Genomic DNA, 22515 nt, shown 5'->3' on the forward strand with positions numbered 1-22515 from the left:
GACCGAAGCAGCAAAATCTCGTATGGAGTAGTCTATAAAAAGGAAGAGATGAGTCGCGAACACAAATCTCTCTCATGATTAGAAGTAGTTACGAACGTACTTTCGGTTCTTCAGCTCAATCTTAACAGACAATAAAAGCTTCCTTTTTCCTCTTACATTACCAATCAACAATTTCAGGTTCGTCCGCCGCTCTCTCTCTCCCCTTCTTCTCCTTCTCAATGGTATTGGATATAGATTTCTTCCTTATCGGGTCTCGTTTACGGCCAATGGTTTTGTAGATCTACGTGTTTCTGTTGTTGTCTGCGCATCACAGAGTGTATTAGGAATGCTATTAAACCAATTATTGCGTTTTTCAGTTAGCTCTTTTGCCTGTTTAATTTAAAGCAACTCTGAAAATTTTCCCATTCTATTTCTTTTTTGAATTTTTTTTTTTTTGGGCCAAGGGGAGGGGTGATTGGGACTTGGGTACCGTGGCGGCGGCGAACTTGTTGGTTTTTTCAAGCAGTTTGTGATTAATAAAGCAAAAATTTGGGTTTTGGAGTTGTCTGAAGGCGATATCTTTTTATAGAAGGGGTAATTTGTTTAGCTTTTTTAGACTCCTTTTGGATTTGTTTCTTTTTCGTTTTTTATCGTAATGGGATGTGTTGGGGTCTTCATGCACACAATTCACCTTACGGGTTTCGTTCAGAATGCAATTCTTTTCTTCGTGAATATGTCAAAAGATAAAACTGTTAATAGATTAGAACAAGGCGGCTCGAGTTCAAATCATAAGTGTTTTTTCTTGATTTTCGTTTGACAACTTTACAGGGCACACAAGATATTGTTGTTTTTGCTTCTCCAAACGAAACACATCTAGCAAGTTTTTGTCTTTTACAACAACCACATAGCATAGACACTTGCCACTAAAACACCCGCAATCCGTCCTTTTTAGTTCTCATCATAGCCTCTTAGATTCCTGGTCACTATCTTCATCAATTTTGCTTTCTACCTTATTAGTTCTTTTCATAGCCTAAATGGACTGTTATTTCCTTTGGATGGTTCTTGATTTTGGGGAGAAGGCAAAGGAGCTTCTTTTAGGTTGAGGACGTATATCCTCATCCATTGTTAGAAAGCGACCTGCCTCCTGGAATATCCCCAGATATAGAAACGGAAGTTTAATGCTTGTGCACCGTATTGTGTGGTTTGCAAGTTTGGCTCTTCTGTTACACATTCCACCACCTTCTTCATCTCTTTTGGGATTCAAAAGCCCCCAAAACAGAAAAAAGAGAATATTTTGATTAAATAAAATGCTTCCCTTTTGCTTTGAGTTGAAGCATACTTCAATTAGTTTCTATGGACTGCCTGCTTATTTCTTTCCATCTAATGCACTAGCATTGCTCTTGGTTTACTGCCGTTGGTCTTATTATTTCATACGGACAAAGCAGGTAGCAATCATGGCAGGTATGGCACCAGAAGGGTCACAATTTGATGCTCGTCAATATGACACCAGAATGAAAGAGTTGTAAGTTTTTCTTGTATCTCAGGGACTGCCTCGATGAGTATTCTAGAGATGTTTTATCATCATGGGATGTTATAATTTGATGGTATATGTAAACATATTACTCTTTTCTTGATGAATATTCGGTGCAGGCTGTCAGCTGATGGACAGGATTTCTTTACTTCATATGACGAGGTTCATGATACTTTTGATGCTATGGGTCTACAGGAGAACCTTCTTAGGGGTATTTATGCTTATGGTATGTGTATACTGTCTTAAAGGAGTTCATCTATACCTGCTTGCTGGTTTTAGTTAGATTGAATTGTAAATTCTCTAAATTGTTTGAGCACATATGTCGATAGGACCAATAATTGGAGAAAAGAAAAGGTGTCTTGTGATACCATGTCAGTTTGCTAGTGTTGGAGTCAATTTGGGGAACATTGAATGGAATATTCTCTTGCCAGTGGATTTTGTGATTATTGTTTACTTAGTTATTTTGCTTTTGTTCCCCCCAACCTCCTCTCCCCAAAATTTTGGATATCACTTTTTATGTTTTTGTCCCATAATTCTACATCTTACCTCTTATTTTTGTTTCTCTCTCTCACACATGTAAAGGATGTTTTGCTTGTTAAGTTGACAATGTTTTATCTTCCTTTTGAAGGTTTTGAAAAGCCCTCTGCAATCCAGCAAAGGGGTATTGTTCCATTCTGCAAGGGTCTTGATGTTATTCAACAAGCTCAATCTGGAACAGGGAAGACTGCTACTTTCTGTTCAGGAATTCTGCAGCAACTTGATTATGGTTTGGTCCAATGCCAAGCTCTAGTTCTGGCACCCACTCGGGAACTTGCACAACAGATTGAAAAGGTTATGCGAGCTCTTGGTGACTATCTAGGTGTGAAGGTTCATGCTTGTGTAGGTGGGACCAGTGTTCGTGAGGATCAGCGCATTCTTTTAGCTGGCGTTCATGTAGTTGTTGGCACCCCTGGTCGTGTTTTTGACATGTTGCGAAGGCAGTCACTTCGATCAGATTCCATTAAAATGTTTGTGCTGGATGAAGCAGATGAAATGCTGTCACGTGGTTTCAAGGATCAGGTATATTGGTTCTTGTTTGTATTTGAGTCTGTCTCTAGTGTCTGCTGAACGTTTCTTCATGAAAGCTCTATGTTGATCTGTTTTATTGCTGGTGAGGCACTTGTGATGTTTGCGTAGTAATGTGTTCAAGGTTCATTGTTCACAAAATATCTACTCATCCAATGTTGAAGGATGATATTGTATCTCTATAATGACGCAATGCTCTGCAGTCCAAATGTATTATATTTGAACTAAATATCTTGTAACTTGAAATATGATTATTCACTTGTCACCCTTCTTCATAGGAGTTGTGGTGTTCCTTCTCTGGTGGGGTAACTTTGAATAGGACTGCTAGTGGGAGTTGAATTCATGAGATTACTGTGCCTCTGTAAGGTTGATGGTTTCCTGAGAGATATAATATTGTGGCATTGATGCTACTTCTTCTGTCTTTGCTGTATCATCTGTACCGAGCTATGATTTTCTAAGTTCTGTGTGTTTTGAGCTTTTCTTTTGTGCCTATCACCAACCAATTTTTGATAATTCCTAAAATTAGCAAGTTGTTCAAAATCTTGGAATGTATTGTAATCTTTGTTGTATCATCTCTACTGAAGTGGTGAATTTATTGTCAGCGTAGCAGTGGCATTAAAATTCTTGACCTGGTTTTGTATGTTTAGTTCTTTTGTCAATTGGTTGCGCTTTCTGCTCTTTGTGGAAGATGTTATACTGTCTATTTGATGAAGCAGAGTCAGTTTTTTTTTTTCCAATATTGTAAACTTGAAGAGTGACGCTTGGTTTTTGCTTGAACATTTTCTTGAGGTTTTGAGAATTTTTTGGATACTGAGGACTTGATTTTGTCTTTATTGCCAGATATATGACATTTTTCAGCTTCTACCTGCCAAAGTTCAAGTAGGAGTTTTCTCCGCTACCATGCCACCTGAAGCCCTTGAAATCACTAGAAAGTTTATGAATAAGCCAGTCAGGATTTTGGTTAAGCGTGATGAATTAACTCTTGAGGGAATTAAACAGTTTTATGTGAATGTTGAAAAGGAAGAGTGGAAGCTTGAAACTTTATGTGATCTCTATGAGACTCTAGCCATCACCCAGAGTGTGATTTTCGTGAATACTCGACGCAAAGTTGACTGGCTTACTGACCAAATGAGAGGCCGTGACCACACAGTCTCAGCTACGCATGGAGACATGGATCAGAATACCCGGGATATAATAATGCGCGAATTTCGCTCTGGTTCTTCTCGTATTCTCATCACCACTGATCTCTTGGCTCGTGGCATTGATGTCCAGCAAGTATCTCTCGTCATAAATTATGATCTTCCAACTCAGCCGGAGAACTATCTTCATCGCATAGGAAGAAGTGGACGGTTTGGAAGAAAAGGAGTTGCTATAAATTTCGTGACAAGGGAAGATGAGAAAATGTTGTTTGATATTCAGAAGTTCTACAATGTGGTTGTTGAAGAACTTCCACAAAATGTTGCTGATCTCCTTGGATGAGGTTGATTTTGGCTTTTCTTAAATTGAGGTGGTTACTTAATTCTTCTTTTACCCGCCCAAAAATATGTATTATACATAAAACTTTCATTTCTTCCTTCTATTGGCTTTTCCGCTTGTTCGTTCATTCATTAGATAGAGTCTTACAATCAATAATGGTTCTTGATTTTGCAGCATGGTGGACGCGTCTGTCAAGTGTCAACTTAGCGGTTCAGCCTGGCGGACGTATGCCACTCCAAATTTTGTTGCTTGTAGGGATTGATTCTGAATTGGCATTCTTTTGACACACCAAATTTTGTCTAATACTACTAGCATTTATTTTTGTAGCTTGTTTACTCTTCGGTTCGGAGGCATTTTTTGATATCATTATAGAGTGGTAATTTTATGATTTACTACTAGTTATGCTTTGCTCCATTCCATCTTGGCCTGCCTTTTGTTTTTCCATAGTTAATTGAAAAGAAGGAAAGAAAGAAGAGAGAATTTGAGGCACCAGATTTCGACCTCTCTCTATGACATTGGTTTGGTCTGTCATTTGACCTTCAAGTGTGTGTTGAATCTTGCAGAGTCGTCATATAAATTATAAATGTATGTAGCGGACAAAGGGGTGTAACACACGAATTTTCCAATTCGGGTTGCCAAAAAAAAAAAAAGAAGAAGAAAACGTTTGCTTCGATTATGACAACCCTTTAAACAAAGGCTCAAGTTCTTTTTGCCTTTTGACTCTCTGTATCCCTTAACGAAACAACTGCTTTGAATAATCCGTGCCGGATTAGCTGGTTCAATGGCTCTGACCGTTGCACTGCATGGTTCATTTCTATCGCAAGTTTTTCAGTTTATGCAATCAAGTTCAGTTTCCGGTAATTACCATTGCTCCGGCTAGTTGGACAGCTGATACACCACACCGATTATTCATTCACTTTATCATACCCATAACACTCTCTCTCTACATTGCTTACAATAATACACTAAGTCATAATAAGCACATTCTCTCTCTCCCTAGTTATATACTACTTGCTAGCAGTACAATAGTACTTTTCACTACACCGGTGGTAATTCAATACTTAAATTGCAGTAATTTTTCATCAACAAAACTTTTCTCCGAGCCTTAAATGGGATCTCAACATGAATTTTGAGTGCATTTATGTCAATTACACTAACAGTAGCGCTGGGATCATATTAAAAGATTAGCCATAATGTTGGGAGACAAATGTCCGCAGTTTGGGGCAGGAAAGAGTGCTGGATTAGTTTTAACTTATCTTTGGCCTTCGTTCCCAAGAAGTTTAATAGGAGGAGTATATGTTATCAAGACAAATGTTTCCTATGCTGTCTCAGCATCCAAAGTGACAAATTTGGACTCAATGGTAATGGCTGGGCTGCGGCAATGGCACAACTGTTGCAGGTTGAAACTTTTAATGGTGCGTTGCCGCCGGGAGCGGGGGCGGCTTGAGAGATTCAACCCATGGATGCGTGGCAGATTAGGTCTGTTTGACCAGTCATCATGTTACGAGGCATCGCTACAACATGCAATGTTAATTATTATTACGACAATCGAAGAAATAAAATACTCCCTCCGTCCCACTTTGACAGTCCTGTTTTCCTTTTTCGTATATCTCACATTGTAGTCCACTTTCCAATTGAAGAATGTAATTATATTTTAATTTTTTTAAAATACACTTATTCAATGTAAGTTGTTGTTACTATAAATCTATCCATTTAATGAGAGTTGATTCTTTTTTTACCATCAATTTAAGTTCTCATAAAGTTGTACTCTAATTAATGTGAGGGCATTTTAGAAAAATAACTACCTAAATTTATCGTTCCAACAAAATTAACTACTTTTTCTTAAACTGTGTGAAAAAAAAAATCAGGACTATCAAAGTGGAACGGAGGAAGTAGTAGCAGTAGTGCTAACAAGAAAGTGTCCCACATTTTACAGTAAACTGCCATCAAGAAAAGTCATCATCTACAAGCACTCCATTAATGATTAAAGGATTTTCATTACCACATTTTACAGTAAACTGCCATCAAGAAAAGTCATCATCTACAAGCACTCCATTAATGATTAAAGGATTTTCATTAGTACTAGTAGTAGTATATCGCATTAAAGAATTGAAAAATGAAAAAAATAAAAAATTAAAGCATCAGACAATGAAACCATCCATCCCCCATTTTTTGAGTTGTTTCCATTTACTTGCTCACTAGACAAGAGCCACGCCATTGAATTCAACCACTTGAAGAAAAATCATCAAATCCTCAATCCTCGTAGCTTTCCCCACCTGTATCTTCTCATCCTCTCTCTTCTCTCTCTTCTTTTTGCTGGTTGATCTTTACTGATTTGAATTAATCTTGATGGAGAAATATACTAGATCTAAATCAACAAGGGAAGGAAGGATGCAGCATGGAGAAGATGGCTACTATGGAGACGGGGCAGCATCAGCAGTAGCAGGCCCTCTTAGCATGCATGAACTCAGGAGCTATAGCACTTCTTATACATCCTATATCCAGCCTCCTCCTCCTCCTCAGCCCCCAGCCTACGCGCAGGATTTAACTAAGGACGGGAAGATGAAGAAAAGCAAGAGCAGGGTTGCTTCCAGTTCAAAAAGTTGGAGCTTTAGTGATCCCGAGTTGCAGAGGAAGAAGAGAGTTGTCAGCTATAAGGCCTATGCTGTTGAAGGCAAAATGAAGGGTTCTTTCAGGAAAAGTTTCAGATGGATCAAGGATGTTGTTCATGGATTGTGGTGATTCATTCATTTATCTTGGCATTGATTTTGTCTGTTTTATCACCCCAAGGAAGAACCGCAATGAAAAAAAAAAAAGCAAAAAAGAGATTGTTTTGATCTTGTTTCCAATCATCTTTTTAATTCTTAATTATCTTTTGTTTTTTTTCATTATTGTCGTATAGTAATGTCTTAGCATCTGGAAGGAAAAGAACGAGGAAAAAAAAGATGTCGTTACATAATGGGTCTTGTCCTGTGAAGTTGTCCCCATGGGCCATGACCGAGTCTCCTCTCCTTCATAAACATGAATACATTTACTTACTTGAGAATTATATACCATCCTATAAATATTACTGTCTCATCTTACGTTTCTCTTGGGCAAAGCTATTGGATTGTCTTCTTCCTTCTATTCTATTTAATTTTTTTTCAAGGTGTGGAAGAATGGAATCATCTGTGGTTTCCTTCTATATATATATATATATACTTGGTTCCACCATCTGGGATTACGAAAATGGTTCTAGATTATTGCTGCTTTTCATTTTTCCAAAGCCATCCACCATATGAACAAATCAGGAGTAATACAAGAAAAGGTAAAGAAAGAGAGCTGTTGGCCTGTTAATTTTGGTGTGTTGATGAAGATAAGGTTGAGGCATTTTCTGCTTGTACCATTGCACATAAAAGAAAGTAGTATTAGTAGTAACATCCAATGCACTTGGTACAAAACCGCTAAAAGCCTCTCTATCTCAAAAGTTTCTGTGCTATTCATCACGCGTGTCCTGACTACTGGCTCTGTGTTGATGATGATTGCAAAATGTCAGCCGATTTTGTACATTTTTCTGCTGTTTATTTGTAAATTGCAAGATGGAATTGTTTCTTCTAGACTCTGTGGATTCCAGCTAGCTCCTCCTGCTGTGATTAGTCTGCTCATCCGACCAACTAGCACGCGTCGTCAATAGGAATAGGGTCGGTTAGTGACATTAGGCTAGACGCCTTGTTTGGATAGAGTATTATTTGAAATAATTACTGTAGCACTTTTTATGATTTGATGTATGTGAGATAAAAAAGTGATTGAAAATATAAAAAGATGGGTTGGAAAATGTGTTTATGATTCAAGCGAAATAATATTTGGAATAATTTCACTATCCAAACACTTGGCTTCAGCTTCTAGTTTTGGGTGAAGAAAAGACAGAATAATGCTCAGTTCTCACATAATTTGAGTGTTGTCTTGTTCAAACCTGTTTGTGTAATTCTTACAACGTAATTTATCAGTGATATGTAAACTCGTACACTTTTGATTTTTGGAAACTAGCCAGCATCGACAGAACTCAGAAGTAGTAGTAGTAGTAGTAGTAGTAGTTATTCTTACGCTTATTTATTATAGTATCATAACAATAATATCATCATCGCATTATTATTATTATTAGTGTTATCTTGAGTTGTTATTTCTGTAGCATTAAGCAATGCAGTGTGCTGTAAATTAAATGTCCACTTGATTTCTGTTGGAAAAACTGCATTGCTTTCTTCACCAAGCCGGCCTACTAATGCATGTCGTTGACTTTGAGAGTGCCGGTCAATTGAGTGCATTTACCAGTCGTTACTACCTACCCTATTACTAGCAATTAGGAGTCAGTGAGTTTGTTTGGATAAGAGTTTATTTGGATGATTTATTTGAGATATTTACTGTAGCACTTTTTGTGATGTGATGTGTGTGAGATAAAAAGGTGATTGAGAAGATAAAAAGGTGATTGGGATTTGTGAGGCAAAAATTTTTTTTTGTAAAAAAATTACTGTAACGATTTGATATATGTGATATAAAAAGGTGATTAAAAAATATATTCACAAAAAATATAGCAATTTTTGTTTGAAAAATTGCCGTCCACTGGGTCGTAATGCAAGTATCTCCATGATCAGCAATCCGGGGCACGGCTTTCTTTCATTTGTTTACTCACTGAAATAGTAATGGAGATTCTAAACGTTATAAAAATGGAAAACAGGCAAAGATCTCCCAGTCACCTTATCAATGTCAGTAGTATAAGTTCAGTTGGGGTTTCGAGATAATAATCCAGCAGGCCGCACAAACGCTTCCTTCTGGAGTTGAAAAGAAAACGTCACCCCTGCATTTTACCAGTCAATATCAACTTCCAAGTTCCAAACACAAAGGAAGAAATTTGGAGCCATTCTAGTCATCGAGGGAATGGTCATTTTGATTGTTAAGAGCACGGGATTTTGTGCTCAGACCCACCCCTCGGGGACATCCTATGTATAAAATAAGATACAATAATAATATGATTGGCACACGCACGCTTGAAGATCAACCTTTTGCAAATGTATTAGTAGTAGATTAAGCTACGTGCTGCAACCTTCAAATGTACCAAATTGAGCTCAACCAAACCAATACATACCTCTTAGTCACCATTGTACATAATACATAGGCCACAGTTCTGCTCAAGGTGGTCGACATAAACCTTAATGTAGGAGACTGACATATATATATATATAGGTGGGAAACAAGAAAAATGTGAACGCTAAACGCCAAGAACCACTCGAACGCGCATTGACAGAAGGTAGCGGAAAAATGCATCTAAACTTTCATTGACAACCCCTGTCGTTCCCTCCTCATTTCAAGTTCAAATTACGCTCCCAATTTCTACCCCGTTCACCCTCAGCTAGGTGGATGGATAACAGGCCTCCAACATTACCCCGAAGAACCACAGGCTTGCTCATTATACCAAGATTTGCAGTAAGAAATGAATCACACGCAGTAGCTAATAGTGCAACGTCTCTTCATTCCCAAAACTCAGGCCCTCTATACCCTTGATGGTGGATTCAAAAATCTTCATGTTAGAAGAACTGTGCTTGTGATCGGATGATACAACTGGAGAACTCCTTTGTGCAGTGCTGGAAATTTTACGAAGAACTCCTGGGCTTGCATCTGCTGTACAAGTTCGTGACGGTTCAGATTCATTACCCACCAAAATTGCAGGGTCACGACTACTAGAAACGGCAGGTCGCTTTGAAGATCCACTTGAACGGAGGAACATAGAACTAGAAACCTGCAAAATGCATGTGCCCATCCAAATAAGAAAAGAAGATGAAATTATAGAAGCCTGATAAGAGCGCAAGACTATTGTGGATAATAGATTTTAGGTTTGAGAGACGGACCTCTTTACCAGTCACCAAACCATTTGGTTTTTGTCTAGAGAAGCTTCCGGAATTCAATTGCATTCCAGTGTTTCGACTACGAGCTTGATTAGCTGTTGACCAACCAGTAGGCCTACCATCTTCGCCACCTGCATAGCAAAGCAAAGGTTACAGCTGTTACGTTACAACTACTAAAAAAAAATCTACATATTCTTGAAGAGAAATTGCCTCGCCAAAATGAATGCATCTCGATCAAGTTTGTGCTGTAAAAACAAAGGAAAAATACAAAAGAAAACAGATGGTACATGGACCTTGTATTTATGAATAAGAAAGCCCAGTACTTGTAGAACTACAATATGTAGCAGGACAATTGTAGGATACTCACCTTGTTGCCTATCATGATTGGCAGCACTGACCTGCATTCCCGAACTAGTTCCAACAGTTGTACCCTATCCGGAAAAACACATAGTAATCATCTTACAACCACGGGGCCATTAAAAAATGTAAACAGAGCTTCTATGTCACTTACAAGAGCACGAGAAGGAGGATTGGCAAGCTGTGACTGCTGATATTTTAAGATTGTCCAATCAAATACATAATCAAATTGAAAGCCTGGAAAACAAGGCGAGGTTGGAGAAGGGAAAGAATGACATTACAATTCAAAATGTAACAGATCATAATGCCTTTTCAAGTTTCCAAAACCAAAATAGCTTAAGTAAAGGTGGTATTATCAAACCTTCCCGGATGAAAAGGTCTCTGAAAATTCTCTTAAGATAGGCATAATCTGGTTTATCATCAAACCTAAGGGAACGGCAGCAATGGAAATAGGAAGCAAACTCTGTAGGATAGCCACGACATAAAGCCTAGACCGAAGAAAATACAGTTTGCAGTTAATCTCAGAAGATAGACAAGTAATGGCCTCGGTAATCCCATAAGAAATTTACCTCAATGGAGGTCGAAACTTTCTTTTCACTGATTTTTTCATACTTCTGTTTCTTGGTGCCTGCTTTCAGCCCCTGCCAAGGCAGACTATAGACTTTGGTGTTGGTGAGTGCATATCTATAATGGAAAAAGAGATTAAACACACAAAATAATTGAAATATACCTCCCTCTTAAGAAGTACATAAGAACATATCCCAGCGATTCTAAGTCATCCCTTCGACTTTGTTCTGAGAAGTAAACACCACATCAAGAAGAACAAATGTCAGATGTAAATAGAAGTAATTGATATATAGAAAAAGATACAAGCAAGAGCAAAAAGGCAACAAGCTTACCAATGCCAAGGTGAGTATTCATACTTGCATATCTGGCTGTTCCAGTCAGATTCTTGTTTTCTCTGAACTCAACATTGAACAAGATATATACATCAGTAATTTGCTAACTAAGGTAGATAATATAGAAAACTAGAAGCACCCCAGAAACAAGTATAATACAGGATGAACACAAATGATCTGTGACATAAAGAGTACTTATCAAAATAATTACAGGAAACACAACTCAACTGAGTTATCCACATAAACAACCATCAAGAACCTGGAAAAAGAAGAGTAAAACACTAAGCAACAGAGATTCTCAGTAAGCGGGCCAAATACTTAACAGAGAGCCCTAGTTATTTCTAGATTTCATTAAAATGCACTTACAGAATGACTACCACAAGCATAGGTTAGGCTCTGTTGTTTTTCTTTTAGATCAAGGAACACCTGCTAAGGTGGGGTCATAGCATCCTTTGGAGATTAGTCTCTTTAGTTGCTCATCCCTTGCTTTGTTGAGCTGAGTTTTAAACAGAAACACAGTACCCCATACCAAAAGTTTCCCTTTCCTGATGATTTGCGCTTAGAACTTTCTTATAAAGGATAATTAGATCAAACATGTTAAGTCAAACCGATAGGAAAATGATAATCTTATTAAAACTAGAAAACAATAGAATCAAGACCAGAAATTTTAACTGAAAATCAAAGAAAAGGCAAAAGAGGACAACGATCTACAATCTTTAAATATGATATTTGTCCTAATATTTGGGTTATATACGAAACAAGTCAATCACTTTACCCAACTAATACCAAAACCCTTTGAATTGGAGCATCATTAACCACATAGAAATCCAGAGAGCTCACCTATATGGAATGTGTTGGTGAGTAGACGAGTCCCTATACTTCTTAGCGAGTCCAAAATCGATGATATAAACCTACAATGACTGAGCGTCAGGATGAATCAAAAGAGACCACAAAATCAAGCAAGTAAAACAAAGGATGAGAAAAAGCATCAGAGTGCACCTGGTTTGCACGTCTCCCTAAGCCCATAAGGAAGTTGTCAGGTTTGATATCCCGATGCAAGAAAGATTTGGAGTGAACAAATTCAACCCGGTTAATCTGAAAAGAATGTAAAACTTACAACAAGGGCAACGAGAGGGACATTTTTAATAAACAAATGAGAAACAGTGAGACAACCATATGATCGGCAAGCATTAGAACAGTCTTCAAAGACAGCTTTCTACTGCAGAAGTTAAATAAATCTTCAAGACTAGGACCCAGTAAATCCATCACGAGAACATTATAGTCTCCTTCGACTCCGAACCATCTAACATTTGAAATTCCAGCTACCAAAATTTCAAAAAATTGCCAACTGATGAGGATATAAAACTGATAAAATTTGCATTTCTAAAAGATCACTACTAATAACTACTCTGACAAAAGAGTTCTTACTTCCTCCCTGCAGTATTTTATACAACTTTGATTCGTACAATAACTGCGGATGCTTTGTCTTGACATTTTCCTGAGTATAAAGGAAAGGAAAATGCAATCAAAGAACTGAAAATAAAATATTTCTTCTGTTAATCAGCCTAAAGAAGTTTGGTGACATAACACAAACTGAATAAAAAGACCAACTCCACACCACAAATTTCCAACTTCTTACCTCAACCCAGTATGTAAAGAACAAAAGATAAACAAAGAAAGTATCTCAAAATATTATGATGAACCTCTCACAAGATATGAGTTGCTCAGTTTAATTTACCACCCAATTTCTATCAAACTACAATCTTGGCCACCAAGAAGTTTGTTCCTTATCAAACCCTATAAGAAAATATAGTACAAAACGCAATCTTGATTCTTAAAACAGCTAATGCCCGCAACTCATCTTGCATTAGCAATAGCAAAAGCCTTCTGCAATATCCTTGGCCTCGCCTTACATTTCAATTATTGCAAATCCAAATTCAAACAAACCTTAGCCAGCATTCATCAGAAATGGAACCTATATATGTCAAAGCCCAACCCATACAGCTCACTTATTTCGCATTCATGTGGGAAAACAATGTAATCACCACGCACATCACATTCTTAACCTGAGCTTTTACCCAAAAAAAAAAGAAAAAAAGAAAAATCTTAACCTAAGCTAGCAACCAAGTCAAAAAATAGACCAGATGCCACATTAAAAAAAAAAGAAAAAAGAAAAAAGATTTGGGTTTAAATAGGATCAATCCCCAAAAGCAGAAACTTAAAGTTTCAAATACAAAAATTAAAGCGGACGAAAGAAAAAAACTAAAATTGGAGACAATTCACTTACAAGCTTGATAGCAACCTCTTCATTAGTTTGAATATTAGTACCTAAAATATCACATTAAAATTCCAATCAGAAAATTTACTTGCACAAACAAAATCATAAATAAATGTCAGAGAAGAAAAATCTAAGAGCATCCTAGTATATAGACAAACCAAGATAGATCTCCCCAAATGAGCCGCTGCCGATTTTCCGACCTAACCGAAACTTATTACCGACACGAGGCTCCATTCCAGTTCGGCTGGAATATTCAACAATCCAACGCAAACCCTAACTTAATAATTTTATCTCTTAAAGAATCAACAAAATTAAATTAAATTGAAACAAAATCCTAGCATATGAACGCTTGTTATGTAGACGAAATGCGTTGTAAAAACGACTCGAGGATATAAAAGAACCGAAAAATATACATATATCAACGTAGTGAAAGTCTTTTTTTAAAAAAAAAAATTTTCCCCTTCCTAAAGTAGCTTAAGAAAAATGAGAAAAACCTAGCAACTCGCCTAATTCTGCATTAATTGAAAAAACTGGCAAAGGTAAATTGGGGGTGGTTTTGGTTTTTTTTTTTTTCTTTTTTTTTTTTGTTGGTGGGGTTTTTGGGGAGGAGGTGGTGTGGATGGGAAGTTCTCAGGGGGCAGGAGGGGATGGTATCAAATCATGGCTTCTCCGTGGGAGCTTTGATCCAATCGAAGCACTAGCGGTTTTTACACTTATTAATTGCTTTTTATTTATTCATTCATTTACCCAGTTTTACCGTACGTTTTTCTACTGCGACTACAACTCTTTTGGCTGCAGTAACCTCTTTTTTTCCTTCTTTTTTTTTGGAACCCCAGAGAGGGGAAGGGGTGGTGGGGGGTAAATGTGGGGGGTAAACGGGGGATTCTTCTTCTTACGTCGTTTTAGAAATCTTCTGACAAGACGACATTGTACGAGTTCGTTTTCGGCGCGGACAACCCTTTTGCAGTTTTGTTTTCGTAGCTGTCTGTCCGATATCTTTGCAGTCAATGTGACGTCATAGATATGTATGTAAAAGTGTATGGATTGCTGTTTTCTGTCGAAAAATTACATCATTTTTCGTAATCACATTTCCTTACTAGCTTTTTTTTTTTTCATGTACATCAAATCGTTATAATAATTTTTTTCATAAAAAATGACAGAAAATGCAATCTAAACGGGCCAACTTTCGGTTTTGAATTCTAAGGCAAGACAGACCACAGCCGACGGGTCGTTGGAGCAGCACTCTTGTCCTTTCAAATTGACGCTCTGTTATAAAGAAGAGAGAGAGGTGAAATTGTTTAACAAATAATTAAAGAATTTTTCCTAATGGGTGTCTAACTCTAATAATCACCCCGAATTTTACCCCACATTGACAATTACTCCAACTCTCTCTTGTATTTATACACTTTTTTTTTTCAGCGGCAGTAAGGAGGAGGAGGAGGGCAAAAATATGCATTGGCTATATTTCAAAAGCTTGCAATAGACAGCTTAATATTGAATCAATACATACAACAGCCAAAAAGCTTTGACGTAATGAATGAACCTCTCTCGCTCGCTATGTACTATGCTAGTATACTAGGCCAAAAAAATGTTAAGAATGAGCCGTAGAAGGGACCATATATCAAAAACTGAAGATGGCCTAAAAAGGAAAAGAAAAAAAAAATATGCTATACTAGAAGCCAAAACAGGAAGAAAAAAGAGTTTAAAAAAAAAAATTCACAATCAAGATGAAGCCAAGGTGCTACGTCCTCCCAAGGTTGAATATTTCTTTTGCAATTTCCCTTTCAATTGCCTGATTCTTGCGTCCACCCGTGCAGTGAACCCGATTTTGGTCTTTTGCCTTGCCTTGGATCGCTCCCTCCTCCACATATGCCGATCCTCAACATCTTTCCCATAGTACTTGATCTCTTGAATGACGTGGTGGTCCATGGGATTGAAACATCTTTGGAATGCTATGTGAGTTAAGTAGGGGAGGTTGCATGCGACTGTTACTATGAGGGTAGTAGACCAATATATTGGGGCAGGGGCTAAAGCTTCCACGAGGATTTTGTAGGCATTACCGGAGAAGACCGGAGACATCTCCCCGTAAATGAAGAGAAAAACGTACCAAGTCACAACGCTGCCCCATACCAGGAAGTGCTGTATCCAGGTGAAGTGACTCATCGTCAGTGCAATCTGGCAGTTCACAGCCCAGATGATGCACGTGAACATTGTTGTGCCCACAGCACTCATATCCGCAGTCTGACCTCCAGCTCGGAAAGCTTGGTCGTAAAATATGATAACGTTGAGGAAGAAAATGATGAGGGATGTGTATAGACCGTTCCCCATCCACCCGAATATCCTATACCAGTCGAAGAACAAGTTTTTGGGCCCTTGTTGGTACAGTGCAGGAAACTGCATAGCGGGTTACTTCTGTATCAGCATGGAGCGCTAGATCCGTTGTTCGCTAGAACAAAAACATAGCAAACACCAGAAAAAGAGCATAACTTTAAATCTAACCTGTAAGCACACTTCAGAAGAAACGTCCTGCTCGAATACTCCAAGCGAAATGACAGGCAACGAAGTGAGCACAACGTTGAATAGTATCATATACCAATCGTCATATACGGATTGTCCAGAAAATCCAGTGAAGGCCTCGAAGTAGAACAGAGTGAGGCCAAAAGCAATATTTTTGTAGAAGAAATAGCATATCTGAAAGAAATTGGATCGTAAGAATTGACAGGCGAATGAAGCAAGGTAGCAGATATGGACCAGAGAAAAATATTTGACTTTTCAATAGTAGCATAAGCATTTGCCAAGAATGGAAAAGACACGAGCATCCATGACCGAGTATTACCATCTGGGCAATTCTCTTGTAGCACCAATGACCATGTATGACTAAGAGTCTCTCCAGAAACCGGAACTGTGCAATAGAAAAGTCGCTTGCCATCACAGCCTGTAAAGAGGTGATAAATTTGTCATCTTGAACACAACAGCTCAAAACCAAACCATGTTTACTAAAGTGAATTTATGAAATCCTAGTAGGCAACATAGTCCATAGACAAAAGAAGTACACGTAGGGAAGGATAAGCAAAGTGCAGCCTGGAGTTATGATGCTTCCATGCAACATACAGTTAACTTACTTGACATTTTGAAGGAAGTTGAATAATGACATGTAATTATAGAACAGTTGGAGGTTTTTGTAAATAGGCCAGAAGACGTCAATAACAATTAAGAGGCAACTACTTTGACAATTTCAGATGCTTCCTAACATTCCGCTTCATTTATTCCCATCATCTAAAGATAACACACTAACTACCCATTCTTATCTAATTGAAAATCCAGGCTACATGTAATCCTTTCAGCAGAATAGATGTTTTATATTCCAAAGAGTAAGCCTGAGTGCTTTAGCAGGCCTTCAATGCAAATAGCAGTTGTTTTATAAACAACATATGATGGCAAATGCAAATTAATTGCTTTCGGAGGGATGAGAACTTTCAAAAGTGGAACTTTTGCAGCTGCATCTGACACATCATTATGCAGACTATTCTGCAAGTCCTCATATTTCAAATGGAAGTAAGTAAGATACTTCACAAACCTGCATTCCTTCCACACCACTGATGCCAACACCGATATCTGCTTCTTGAATCATTCCAACATCATTTGCACCATCACCAATGGCTAGGGTTGTCTTTCCAGTACCTTCTTTTACTAATCTCGTCACCTAATAAAGGTCAATGGAAACAGAATGGAGAAAGGACAAGAGAGAAAGTCAAACGTAGTAGAAAAGCAGCTAAGTCTAGATATGAGTAGCACAAAGAAGATCTTAAAGAAAATCCCATAGGCAAATAGAACACATTACACACAAGAGCCTTCTGCTTAGGAGAGACACGGCAGCATATGACAGATGCACAGTCAACTGCTAAATTCAAGAACTGGTACTTCATATCATCTTCCAGGGCATAAGTCAGAGATTTCCCATCAATGATCAATGCAAATGCAGCATGGGGGTCCTTCTCAAGTTTGATCATTTGAGATGCATTGGCAATTTGCATCGAAATGCTGTCCTTTACAGCCTGATGAGTCAGATAAAAACAAAAGGAGAATGCAAAATTTAGTAAGCTTCAGACTAAGCTTTGCATAATTTTCCAGTAGATAGCTACCTTTTTTGGATCTTGAGCTAATGAGTCTGCATTTGCTGCTATACATATCTGCTTCATACCCTGTCGAAGCAAACTACAAGCAAATCTGTACAAAAGAAACAATAGTTTGAGCTTTGTGATTATGCAAGCATTAATTGTCGAGTCCAGACAAAACCAGCTTACTATAGGAGGAGACTGACCCTATGTTAATTGCAGTTTCCATCTTATCACCTGTCAGCACCCAGAGCTTAAGTCCAGCTTGTGCCAGTTTATCAATGCACTGAGGCACCTAAGAAACGACAAGCTATGGAAGGTAAGACAAACTTTAAAGCAACAATTATTCAGGCATCAAAAAATTCATTGTATACCCCTTTCTGCAGTTTGTCCTCCACAGCAGTTGCACCAACAAGGATCAGTTCCCTTTCCATCATATCAGATACACGTTCAAGCATTCCTTCCCTATCACCACCGATTGAAGTTTTTGCTTTGCAAAACTCCTCATTCCAGGCAGTATACTCAGCTTCATCGAGCTTCCTGTAGGCAAGTGCCAGTGTACGCAGACCAACTTCCCCGTATTCATTCAAATGCTTTGTGGTGGATTCAATAAACATTTTCCCATTTTTTGACAATCTATCAAAGATGATGCTGTGTAATCCAAGGAAAGGAACAACTTCGTTAGGCTAGGCCACATCTGAGTAGAAGCAATCAGAAAAGGTCTCAAAACAATTCCTGTCTGATGTCTAATTACACAAGCCAGAAGCTTGCATGCAGCCAAATGTACAAGCTCAACCACCCACCACACCACAGGACTGCAACATTTCTTTTTCCCTTTTGATGTTTCCCAAGGTGTTGCAAGTGAAGCACAAAAGGATGAATTGCTAATAAAATATATGCATATTCTCTACAGGTACTCTAACTTGATTGTTTTTCTTGGAATGCAACATAACACTATATTTAGACATTTCGGAAGTGTGGACCAGGCGATAAAAAACACAGACAGACACAGATGTTGAAAAGGAACCTGTCTGCGCCTTTGCATAGAAGAAGAATATGTCCATTCTCATCACGAAGAATAACAGACATTCGTTTCCTTTTGCTTGTAAAATCTAGCAGGTTGAGAACTTTGAACTCCCTGGAATTTTACACAAAAGCATAAGACACAATTAACCAAACAAGGGTAAATAGATTTGTGACCTCCAAAAATAAAACCCTCACCTTTCAACAGGCTTGTCAAAAGAAGGATATCTCTCCCGAACAAATACACTTGATTGAGTTCTTTTACAAAATTCAAACCCGAATTCTCTAGCAGCAACCAGAAATGCGCCTTCATCGGGTGACTCTGCTTCGTAAGTAAAAGTGCCAGTTTCTTCATTTAGCTCAGGAATTGCAGTATGACAAAGAGAAAGTATTCTAAAAAATAGTAAGATGAAATCTGTGTTGGGCTCTTTTAACCAATTTCCATCCATAAGATGGTCATCCTCAAAGCTGAACCCTTTTATAGCAGGTTTTCGGTCTGTTTCATCTTTTGAGGTAATAACAGCCTCTAATTCTATTTCTGATGCCCGAAGTTCCTGCCCATTGGTTTCCCAGGGAAGGGTTGTATGATTCTTTGGAGTCACTACATTTGCTAACTCAGGATCTGGCCCCTCAAGGTCCATTGCCATCTGCTTTGCTGCAGCGACTTCCACGTCGCTAGCTTTCTTGCCATATGAAGTTCCAGCAATTGAGCACTTGAGGAAGTCCATCTGGTTACATGTCAAAGTTCCAGTTTTATCAGAAAGGATCGTATCAACTTGGCCTAACTCCTCATTCAAGTTTGATGTCCTTGCTTGAGCAGGAGTTCCAGTCTCTTCATCATACATGTTAATGTCCTTATTGATGAACAATGCTTGCAGGACCTTGACAACCTCAATTGACACGTATAGGGATATTGGTATTAAATATCCATATAATATGAGAGCTGTGACTAGATGAAATGTGCCTGACAACTCGGGCCTGAGTGGATTGTAGAAGTTCTGGCTATCCGGGGCTTGCAAGTACCACCAGTTTGGCAACTGGTACTTCACCTTGATAGCAAAGCCTATTGAGCTAATCAGAGAAATCAAGACAAGAAGGGTAAAAAGTATGTATATTATTTTGTCCATCTGCTTTTCAATCTTACTCCTTTTTGATGGTGATTTGGTTGCATTCTGCATAACCTTGCTATCATGACCCGTAAATATCACCACTCCATAGACATAGGCGGTATTCCTGAGCTTTGAGTCTCTGAGGAGAATCTGACTGGGATCAAGAGGATAAACCTGACGATCATATTCCAGATTACCCACAAAAGTGTAAAGATTAGGATTGGGATCTTCGCATCTTATTGTAGCAGTGAAGTCCTTGAATGACAAATCTTCATCAAAAGCTAGAGTTGCCTCCAAAGCTCTTTTTACCTTCAAATTTGTCTCTCCATCCAAGTTCATAGTTTCCACATAACAGATTCCATCTTCATAACTAGATGATAAAAGAAGGATATCTGCAGGAAAAAATTTATCCTTTTCCACTTTCACTATATCTCCAACCCGAAGCTTCCTCCATGACCTATAACCAAATACACCATCTCCTTTATGTACACTAGTTTTACGTAAATTAACCTTCATATCCTGCATAAATCTCCGCCAATCTTCCAAAGCTTCCTTTGCCATACTCAACCCAACAACAAAGGCTAGGGGAGCAATCATGCTGACAGCTGAGAATGGAGCAACTGGAGTAAGTGACAGGATTGCTGCCAGGAGAAAATATAAGTTGGCAACACGTCTGAATTGCTCAAAAATAGCCTTGGGTAGAAATGTAACAATATTGTACTTTGTAGTGGATATATAATTTGATCGGTATCTAAGAGGTTTCTTTTCATGAACATGAGGCTGGTTACAGTAAACCATTCTTGAATAACCAGGGCCTTGGAACTGATGTGGCCCCTCGGTCTCTTGAGTGGTTGGCCGGAGACATGCAAATGTGTACAGGTTGCTCCTGCGGAGCTTCGCTCTTATCCTGCCCCTCGCCATTCTGATGGGTTTTCAGCTTTATATGAAGATAACAGCTGATCTAATCATCAGAAGAAACCCACAACGCTATCTTCACCGCCCCCCTCAAATGGCCTCCTAGTTCATATCATTGTTCTAGAAGAATTAAGTTAAAATTCTTGAAGGACGACTGAAGCCGAGGAAAAGATAATTGCAGCAAATCAGCATGACATTACCTGAAACAGCCCGTGTACAGAAACATAAATTAATGACTTGACCAGACTAGTACTCAAAATTGAACCATTAAATTTATCAGGCTGTGACTTCAATAAAATCAATCATAATGAAAACTAGCAACTCCAGATTCTCAAGATTTCAACTAATTTTGATAGGATCACCATGAGGCTCAACTCCTTTTAAAACCCCAATCACAACTGCATCTTCGGCAAAGCACAAAAGACAACATTAAAATCAAGATGGATCAAAAGAAGAATCAGCTTAAATTTCCGAGAAATAAAGGCTAAAAATCCAACCTTTTCCCATAACATCTCTGAGGCCCGCTTTAATTTCCTCTCAAACTCACATGTACATCGAATTATAGACTTTCGAATTGAAGAAAACCATCACATTGCGTTTCCCGGCTGAAATTGCCGCAAAAAAAAATCCTGAAACAAAAAACAAATGCCGACAATTTAATTCACGACAAGCAGATTAATTTCTTACAATCCAATAAAATATTCCCGAGAAAGAAGAACCAAAATCCCATTTACCAAGGATTTAACTGCACCCGCACCCGCATTAATTAAATGCAGAAACGAACAAGAAGGCGTGGAAATCAGATAGATAAATAAAAGGGGTACCTTGAATGAGGTGGGTCTCAAGACTAAAGAAGTCACAGCTCTAACGAGAAGTTTAGAACAAACCCAATTCGAATAACAATTAGATTAAACAGAAAAGTTGCAGAGATCGCAATGGAGGAGAGAGAAAATTCAAGAGAGATGTGAAAGAGAGGGAGGAGAGACCGAGAAAGGGCGACTTAGGCAAGAAAAAGAGCCCTTTCTCCGTCCCAAGTGCGAACCTATGCCAGCATTTCACGGTCACTCTCTCTTCCTTGCGTTTTAATTAACATGCTATTAAGAAGGTGCTTTTAGTTTTTTTTTTTTCCTTTAATGTAAATTCAAGTAAATGTGTACTACGGAGTAGTAAATATTTTGTTGTCTATTTGCCTTGGATTAAAAAATTTTATGAAGGCTAATTGGGAATAATACCAAAATTAATTAATCATTGTAGTGCTCCGATAGGAGTTAGTTACGGGAGTAATAAGTATCCGTTGAGAGCTAAGTAAAAAGGAAGTAGTTGTGACGTGGCAATTCCAATGTGAGAAAGAAAAGGCAAAGAAAAACGAAAGAAGACTTGACAACAATTGACATCTTGCGATTCGTCCGGAGCCGGAATCGGGTCTTCTGAATCTGAGCTCATAATACATAATGACAGAATCAACCTCCTTCTACAAAGGCCATGTTTGAAACTTCATTTTAGCCATCAAAGAAAATTGAAAATGGGAGTTGAGAAAATTTATGGCTAGTCTAATTTAGAGAATTATGATTAGGTTTGCTTAGCTTTATTCCTTTTTTTTTTTTTTTTCTAAGACGATAACTATTGTATAACTTATTCTATCCTATATTAGTATATTAGGGGGAGGGGGTGGACCTGAAGAGATCCAAGAGTAATCAAGAAGGGACTGAACCGCTACCTAACCAGACGGGTGCATGATTTTTTGAGCAGAGCCACTTAATGTGTCAATTGGTGGAAGGCAAGGTTTGAATCCTTGACCTCCCATCTTACTAAGTTTTAATGCTTTGGTGATGGCCACCAGTCAAAGGTTGGTGGTTGCTTAGCTTTATTCCAGAGGGTGATTTTTTTTTCTT

The 22515-nt window shown here is 38.2% G+C and overlaps 3 protein-coding genes across 5 annotated transcripts; 1 reads left to right on the forward strand and 2 right to left on the reverse strand.

Moving 5' to 3' along the window:
* Window positions 1-39: 39 nt before the first annotated feature.
* Window positions 40-4465, forward strand: LOC140005854 (eukaryotic initiation factor 4A-8-like). Of its 2 annotated transcripts, none has more exons than XM_072046979.1 (6): window positions 40-177; window positions 1425-1501; window positions 1630-1736; window positions 2139-2569; window positions 3416-4082; window positions 4226-4465. In XM_072046979.1, the coding sequence occupies exons 2-5, from the start codon at window positions 1434-1436 to the stop codon at window positions 4052-4054; spliced, it is 1245 nt and encodes a 414-aa protein (XP_071903080.1). In that variant the 5' UTR covers window positions 40-177; window positions 1425-1433; the 3' UTR covers window positions 4055-4082; window positions 4226-4465. The 2 variants fall into 2 exon arrangements, with proteins under 2 accessions (XP_071903080.1, XP_071903081.1); XM_072046980.1 differs by having other exon boundaries at window positions 3416-4055; window positions 4226-4449.
* A 4670-nt stretch (window positions 4466-9135) lies between these two features.
* LOC113742065 (casein kinase 1-like protein 2) lies at window positions 9136-14187 on the reverse strand. Of its 2 annotated transcripts, XM_027269768.2 has the most exons (14): window positions 13620-14187; window positions 13471-13511; window positions 12612-12681; window positions 12357-12505; window positions 12183-12278; window positions 12024-12094; window positions 11184-11245; window positions 11015-11078; window positions 10854-10938; window positions 10646-10772; window positions 10439-10521; window positions 10295-10358; window positions 9931-10058; window positions 9136-9821 (listed from the first exon to the last, which is right to left on the reverse strand). In XM_027269768.2, the coding sequence occupies exons 1-14, from the start codon at window positions 13693-13695 to the stop codon at window positions 9534-9536; spliced, it is 1404 nt and encodes a 467-aa protein (XP_027125569.1). In that variant the 5' UTR covers window positions 13696-14187; the 3' UTR covers window positions 9136-9533. The 2 variants fall into 2 exon arrangements, with proteins under 2 accessions (XP_027125569.1, XP_071903083.1); XM_072046982.1 differs by lacking the exon at window positions 13620-14187 and having other exon boundaries at window positions 12357-12486.
* Window positions 14188-14899: 712 nt separating this feature from the next.
* On the reverse strand, window positions 14900-21878 carry LOC113742066 (probable phospholipid-transporting ATPase 4). The gene is made up of 12 exons (XM_027269770.2): window positions 21448-21878; window positions 21121-21252; window positions 18798-20823; window positions 18604-18714; window positions 17951-18227; window positions 17783-17871; window positions 17604-17688; window positions 17307-17516; window positions 17039-17164; window positions 16298-16396; window positions 15961-16152; window positions 14900-15855 (listed from the first exon to the last, which is right to left on the reverse strand). The coding sequence occupies exons 3-12, from the start codon at window positions 20627-20629 to the stop codon at window positions 15184-15186; spliced, it is 3693 nt and encodes a 1230-aa protein (XP_027125571.1). The 5' UTR covers window positions 20630-20823; window positions 21121-21252; window positions 21448-21878; the 3' UTR covers window positions 14900-15183.
* Window positions 21879-22515: the final 637 nt, after the last annotated feature.

The sequence above is a fragment of the Coffea arabica genome, chromosome 4e (genome assembly GCF_036785885.1).
Source record: "Coffea arabica cultivar ET-39 chromosome 4e, Coffea Arabica ET-39 HiFi, whole genome shotgun sequence".
In the NCBI taxonomy this organism is placed as follows: Eukaryota; Viridiplantae; Streptophyta; class Magnoliopsida; order Gentianales; family Rubiaceae; genus Coffea; species Coffea arabica.